This window comes from Apodemus sylvaticus, chromosome 11 (genome assembly GCF_947179515.1).
Source record: "Apodemus sylvaticus chromosome 11, mApoSyl1.1, whole genome shotgun sequence".
Lineage (NCBI taxonomy): Eukaryota > Metazoa > Chordata > Mammalia > Rodentia > Muridae > Apodemus > Apodemus sylvaticus.
The window spans coordinates 95,026,660-95,034,544 of NC_067482.1; the positions used below are offsets into that span (position 1 = coordinate 95,026,660).

At 44.6% G+C, this 7,885-nt stretch overlaps 1 protein-coding gene across 1 annotated transcript; it reads right to left on the bottom strand.

The window, feature by feature from the left end:
- Positions 1-5,544: 5,544 nt before the first annotated feature.
- Positions 5,545-5,978, bottom strand: LOC127696089 (39S ribosomal protein L33, mitochondrial-like). Its single transcript, XM_052198581.1, has one exon. It carries the CDS (start codon positions 5,946-5,948, stop codon positions 5,751-5,753), a length of 198 nt encoding a protein of 65 aa, XP_052054541.1. The 5' UTR covers positions 5,949-5,978; the 3' UTR covers positions 5,545-5,750.
- Positions 5,979-7,885: the final 1,907 nt, after the last annotated feature.

Below are 7,885 nucleotides of genomic sequence, written 5' to 3' on the forward strand. Positions count from 1 at the left end.
CAGATTTGTACACCAGGAAGGTTATTGACCTTACACAGGAACAATTTCATTCAGCTAAACAATTTCATTCTTTACATCATCAAAATAGTAATAGCTTGAGATAACAATTTGGTATTTCTAGAAAATGTGCACATCTAACCCTTGCCCTGAATGTCCTCAGTTTCTACCTGTACCACATAATGGTGTTATTCCTCGAGGACTTATACCTACTCATTTATGGCAAATAGCTGTTACTCATATTTCTGATTTTGGAAAGTTAAAATATGTACATGAGAATATTGACACCTTTTCAGGCTTTCTAGTTGCAACTCCTTTAACAGGAGAAGCAACTAAAAATGTAATTAGTCATGACCTGAATTATTTTTCTATGCTTGGTGTTCCAAATCAGATTAAAATAGATAATGGAACTGGCTATTACAGACAAGCATTTGAGATGTTTGGTCAACACTTTAATATTACCCATATTACTGGGATTCCTTATAATCCTCAAGGACAAGGTACTGAGAAACAGAAATTGTGGAACTTTAAAACAACATCTTCATAAAATAAAATAGGGGGAGCTATATCCTCCATATATACACCACAAAAATTATTTAAATCATGTTCTTTTATTTTTTTATTTTTTTAAATTTGGATGCCAAGGAACTCTCTGCTGAGTGTCTATGGCACCCTACAACTAGGCATGTGTATGCCTAGGTGAAATGGAAGGATCCACACACTGGTGTATGGCATGATCCTGATCAGGTATTTAATATGGGGAAGAGGGCGTGTTTGTGTTTTTCTTCAAGATGCTGAAGGAGCGTGCTAGCTGCCAGAGTGATTGGTGTGACGCCCTGATGCTGGGACAAAGAATGACGCTGACCTGTGAGCTTGCTGAGTGTCCTGACAATGGTGACTGGGAAGCTGTTTCAGACAGCTGACCCACCTTTGTTGCCTGTATCCCAGATTGGACAAGCTGCCTTGCCTCAAGCTTTTAGACCTTTTGGGACAGAGAACATGGAGAACTGTAGAAACCGACTTAGAATTAATTAATCAAATATAAAAGTTATTATAATGACTCATCTCTATCCTTTAGTGTGACCAGTTATTCTGACTCAGTCATGGATTGGTATAGAAATCAATCCAATATTAGAAATGACAGTCTTCATTTGGAAGGCTGGTTCTGGACATTTTCAGAGACACACAGGAAAGTTTAGCTGCAGTTCTCCATGATGTTATGTTAGCAATAGATAAAATTGGGACAGGATATGGATTTCAAACAAGTGTTAGTGCGTATGTTAAAGCTCCTAATTTTTTATTAATTGGTTATGTTTAAATTACTTTTGTTTCTTCTACAGTAGCTAATGTAAGTTGTACCAATTGTACACTTTCTAATTGTGTTAGTGTGTTGAAAACTGGCATGTCTGTTATGGTGGTCTATCAACCAGCTTTTGTTTTATTACCTGTGACTATTACAGGATCTTGGTAGTCTAAAAAAAGCTTGCAGGTACTGAAGGAAATGAGTCAGGCTTTAAGTAGAAGCAAGAGAGTAGTAGGCTTGATTATTGCTGGTATAGCAGCTTTAATTACATTGACAGCTAGCACCACTGCCTCTACAATTGCTCTGACACAAGAAGTTAAGACAGCAAAAAGTGTTAATCACTTAGCAAAAATATGTTACTAATGCTTTGAGTATCCAAGAGGGATAGGGTTTGGAACAACACATTGGTGCTCTTTATGATACTATTCAAACTATTAAAGAGGAGGTTCAGAGTTTAAGAGTAAGAGGCCATCTTGTGTCGTGCTAAATAGATGACCTATGTCAAGTGGGCAGGAAGTCATCTAAGGGTCTCATTTACCCAGCACTGTTGTGATGGTTTGGATATGCTCGGCCCAGAGAGTATCACTATTAGAAGGAGTGGCCCTGTTGTAGTAGGTGTGTCGCTGTGGGTGTGGGCTTTAAGACCCTTGCTCTATCTGCCTAGAAGCCAGTATTCTGCTAGCAGCGTCCAGATGAAGATGTAGAACTCTCAGCTCCACCAGCGCCATGCCTGCCTGCATGCTGCCATGCTCCGGCCTTGATGATGGTGGACTGGCCCTCTGAACGTGTCAGCCCCAATTAAATGTCCTTATAAGAGTTGCCTTGGTCATGGTGTCTGTTCATAGCAGTAAAACCTTAACTATGACAACTGTGAATGACTCAAATAGATTTTCCTATCAGCTGCTCAATGTAGATGGCTGTGTGTGAGCAAACACAGAGTGCAAGAGAGACAGAGACACACAGAGACCCTCAGTGCTGTGTCTACTAGGAATATACAATGTAGTTCTTGTTCTGAGCCCCGGAGCAAGGCTGCCTGAGGTCAGACCCTACTTTTGCCCCTACTTAAGACAGAGATAAGTAATTTAACCTCCTTGGTTTGATGATCTGAAGCTGGGTCTATGTAGCACTGGCTGCTTGAGACTCTCTATGTAGACCATGATGGCTCTGAAATACCAGCAGTCATCCTGCCTCTGCTTAAACCTAGCTAGGCAATTACACAATCATTTGTAATTGCCTAGCTAGGTTTAAGCTCTCTCTCTCTCTCTCTCTCTCTCTCTCTCTCTCTCTCTCTCTCTCTCTCATGTGTGTGTGTGTGTGTGTGTGTTTATCTCTGTATCTGTTTCTCTGTGTGTCTCTCTCTCCTTGTGCTATGACTTGAACTCAAAGTCTCCTGTGTGATAGGCATGTGCTCTACCACTGAACTACATCCCAAGCCAGTAATAAACCTTTCTGTGCCTAGTTTCTCCATCCCTAGGGTTTTGCCATTAATAGTCTTATGTCTCATGGTGAGTGAATTACTGTGATACATGTGATGCACTAAGAACAGGGCCTGGCACATAGTAAGTGCTCAATAAACATTAGTTATGATCATGGATGATGGCATTTTGAGCATAAGGTAGAATTCTTGGGTGGCTTGCTTCCTTCCCCAAGCCTGAGCCAAATGCCCCCTCACCAGATGGCCGCCTGTTTATGGGGAGGGAGAACCATCTGCTTTGCTTCAAGTGGTGTGTCAGGAGCACAACTCTATACTGAATGAGAAGACTTTTAACTCGGGGGAAGTAGATGTGAGAAGTGCATTTTCACTAGCAGTATTGTACCAGTGGAAAAGGAAGCAGAGTCCACAGGACCAGCAGCAAGCCATGCTCCAAAGCTCTCCCATCTCTGGTGCCCACACTTTACATTTCTAGGGTACAGAGGGAGATTTCAGACAGCTTAACCTATGTGTGTGTGTGTGTGTGTGTGCGCGTGTGCGTGTGTGTGTGTGTTGTGTGTGTGTGTGTGTGTGTGTGTGTGTGTGTGTGTGGCTTCATCTGCCACCAACTCCCACCACTAATCCACAGACTCCTATCTTCTGCCCAGTCGCTGGGGACCAAGAGGGGTGACAAGGAGGTAAAGGGAAGAAGCTTATTCTGAGGTTTGTGGGGTTTGCTTGTTTGCCACGTTGTCTCGTTCAGCAGCCCAGGCTGGTCTAGAACTGCCCCCAACCAAGCCTAATCCCGCTTGTGTTCTTAACTGCAGTTTAGGTAGTTACTCAACAATGTGGGCAGGTGCTATTGATTTTATACATGGACCAATATATATTTATATTTATATACACTTCCTCAACTCACTTACTAAATCTCCTTTCTTCATTCATTATTTCATTCTTGCCTACACGTTTACCTGACTCATGTCACATTACTATCTGATATCCTTCACTGTTGTTAGTGGTGGTGGAGGTGGTGGTGGTGGTGGTGGTGTGTGTGTGTGTGTGTATGTGTGTGCATGTAGCTATGTGGGGGAGTGAAAAAATAGGGAGTTTGTTGTATGAGTCTGTTTGTGTCTTTTGGGGGGGGAGGAGAGAAAGAGTGTGTAAGGGAAGAAGGGAAGGAGATGAAAGGAGAGGTATTAGGGGCCAGAGAGGGATGGTGGGTACCCTCCCTTTCAGCCTTACCCTCTAGAGACAGGTTTGTCAGTGAACCTGAGGTAGGTTGCTGGCCTGCCCCATGCTCCTCCTGTCTCTGTCCCCATGGAACTGGATTACAGTCACTTATAGCCGTGCCCTACTTTTTTCCACGGGTGCTAGGATCCAAACTCTGCACAGCAGGCACTCTTACCCACTGAGCTCTCTCTCCAGCCCATCTGCCTTATTTTTGAGGCAGGGTCTCTTGTCGAGTCTGGGGCTCACTGATTCGGTGGGCTGGCTGGCCAGTAAGCTTCAGGGATCTGCCTGCCTCTGATCCAATAGTGCCAGGAGGCTGGCCTAACTTTTACGTGGGCGTTAGAGATTTGAACTCAAGTCTTCTTGCGTGCAGAGCAAGCTCTTTTCCCAGAGTCACGGCCAGACCCCCAGACCCCCTTTCTCAGTTAGCTTGATTGCTCAGAAACCACTATTCTATAGGAGTCCTTTCTCTTTTTTTTTTTTAGTTTCCCATGAATAGCCCCATATGCAGAATCTAGAGGGAAATACATGGTCAAGTATGGAATTGCTTTTTAAGATGAAGTAGATTTAGATGGCCAGCAGTAAACGGTGTGTGATAAAGGTAAAAGTTGAAGAGAGAAGAAATGAAATGGGGTGGGGGTGGAGGAGTGGCATGTAAGGAAACCGAGCGGGCGCCCGCGTACCTGTGCGAAGTTGCCCTGATAGCGGGAAGGTCTTTGCTCAGGATGCGGTGCCGTTCTGGCACGGGCCCGTGTACCTATAGAGGAAGCCTAGCTGGGCAGAAGAGTCTTTGGTCCTTTTCTGGCGGCTGGAGATGCTGAGGCCTGCCCCGTTGTTCCTACACGGTGGGTGTTGATAAGAAGAGGCAGCTCATGGTTTCAAAGCTTTATTATAGAGAAGTAGGAAAAGGAAAGGGATAGAGAAGTAAAGAGAAAAAGAAAACATAGAGCTGACCATGGCCACGTGGAAAGAGGGGAGAAGAATAGAGAGAGGGGGGGAACAGGGGGTACGAGAGGGTAAGGGCGAGAGAGAAAAAGCAAGAGAGCTGAGAGGGGCCTGAAAGTCCCTTCTATAGTGGCCTGGGTTACCTGGATGTTGCCAGGTAACTGTGGGGGTGGAGTCTAGCCAGAACACTAGAGGCCTGGCCTTGCCTGTGACTGATGGCCACAGGATTATGTTCAACTGTGGCACATGCCTGTAATCCAAGCACTTGAGAAAGCAAGGCAGGACTGTGTTCAAGGTGAGTTTGAGGAGAGAGGAGACCCTGCCACAGAGGGAATGGGGAGACGTGAGGGGGGGGGGGGGTCTTGAAACATGGAAAACCTGGAATGGGATTTTCCTGGCGATACCAGGACTAGCCTTAGGCAGGAAATGAAGGAACACAAAGCTGATGTGGCGTGGGCTTGAGAGCAGGTACGGATGCAAAGGCAGACTGCAGAATCTGCCGTGAGATGGCTGTACGCAGACATCGGTGCCTGGCTGGCGTAGCCGGAACCTTAGCGGACGGCACAGTCTCGAGTGTTCCTCTCTTACTATGATTTGCCATGGTTTTTTTTTTGTTGTTGTTGTTGTTTTTTGTTTTTTGTTTTTTTAATGGGCTATTTTGATACTTTTTTTATTAAGGCCTCTAAAGCATCCAGGGAGATAAATACGTGGTCTCTGTGAAGGGCTCTTTCTTGGCACCGGTCCCTCACATCCGCCAAGGCCATGCTGCCGTTTCCTCGTCTTCATTGAACACTCCAGAGTTCGGAATGGTGCCTCACCCTTTATCTTCTTATTTATGAATCAAATTCCTTTTCAATCCACTACTCAGAGAGAACGTATTTTTTTCTGTTCCACAAAGAGAACTTTTTTGTTCACTATTGGATCATAGTGCAGAAGGGTCAGTTTCTCTCGGAGTCGGTTTCTCTTGTGGTTGAAGGAGAAACCTGTCCCGGCTTGGCTCACCAGTTTCACCAGAATAGTTTTTGACTTGCTCTTGGCAAAAGAGACGGCGGAAAGCAGCATGGCGTCTGTCCCCCTACTCTCACCTAGATCGACCTCATGATTTGCCATGTTTAACTTAAGGAACAGCACACCACTTCCTGCTCCCACTCTGGTAGAAACTGACAAGAGCTTTTGCCCAAGAAATCAGTCAAGTCCCTTCCAGAAACGTTAGGAGGCCAGAAGCAACCATTAAGAATGTGAGGAAGGACCTAGGGATGAGCTCAGTCAACAGAGTGCTTTCCTAACATGATAGAGAGCTGCGCTGCTTTCTAGCATCGGTACCATATAAAACTGAAGTGGTGCTACAGATCTGTGATCCCAGCCCCCTCCTTCCACCCCGGGGTGGGAGGAGGGGAGGCAGTCGAAACCGAAGGCTGAGGTCACTCTCAGCTACATAGCCAGTTTGAGTCTAACCCGAGCTATGTAAAACCTTGCCTGGAGAAGGCTCAGTGGTTAAAAGCACTGACTGACTGGTCTTCCAGAGGTCCTGAGTTCAATTCCAACAACCACAAGGTGGCTCACAACCATCTGTAATAAGATCTGATGCCCTCTTCTGGTATGTCTGAAGACAGCAACAGTGTACTCACATATATTAAATAAATAAATCTTTTTTTAAAAAAAAGGCCTTGTCTCAAAACAACTAAAGAAATAAGTGAATAAGAATATTAAGAGGTATATCTCGGGTTAGAGAGATAGCTCAGCAGTTAAAAGCCTTCACTGCTCCTGCAGAGGACCTGGGGTTGATTCTCAGCACCTCTTCAACTCCTGTCCTAGGGGATCCGATGCCTTCTTCTGGACTCCTCTGGCTCTGCACATGCATAGTATACAGACATACGGGCAAGTAAAACACCCGTACACATAAAATTAAAGCAAAGGTTAAAACTAACACATAACATTAAAACAAAGGTTAAAACTATTTAGAAGCCAGGCAATGATGGCACATGCCTGTAAACCCAGCACTCTGGGAAGCAGAGGCAGGCGGATTTCTGAGTTCGAGGCCAGTCAGGGCTACACAGAGAAACCCTGTCTCAAAAAAACCAAATCCAAAAAACAAAAAACAAAAAAATCTATTTGGAAAGAAGTACATCACCTCTTTCCTTTTTGTTGTTGCTTTGTTTGGTTGTTTGTTTTTGAGACAGGGTTTCTCTGTATAGCCCTGGAGGTCCTGGAACTCACTCTGTAGACCAGGCTGGCCTCAAACTCAGAAATCCACCTGCCTCTGACTCCCAAGTGCTGGGATTAAAGGCGTGCACCACCACCACCAGGCTCCTTTTCCATTTCTTTATTTTTAAATATTTATTTAAAATTTAGAGACAAATTAAAAAAAAAATAGGATCTTACTATGTAGCCCTGGCTTGACTGGAATTTGTTATGTAAACCAGGCTGACCTCAAACTTGCAACAATCTCCCTACCTCTGCCTCCTACGTATTAGTATTTAGGCATATACCACCAATCCCAGCTAAAATGGACCCTTACTATATAGTTCTAAGTGGCTTTGTACTTGATATCTAGATCAAGGTTGTCTCAAACTTGTGTAATCCTCCTGTCTCAGCCTCCACAGTGCTTTGATTATAAGTATAGGCTACCATACCAAGCTTCCTTCTTATTCCTGGTATCTTGTGTTGCTTATAAGAAATCATGCTTATCTTTGGGTTAGAATATGAAATATATGTATGTCTGCATGTTCCAAAATCCATGTAGGGATGCTGTTGGGTTGGCTACCCATGGTCTGTCAGCAAAACTCAACTCATCTTAAGCCATAATTCCCACAATCGCATCCCTTCACCTTGGGCCCAAAACTCAGCTACAAAGACTGGATGAACACATGCCCTGTGGACCGAGGGCCTCTGAGCGCGTGTGTTGGGGATTATCTTGATCACAGTAGCTGAGGTGGGAAAACTGCCTACTGTGGGCGGCACCATTCTTTAGGAAGTAGATCCTGAGCTGTGTAAGGATG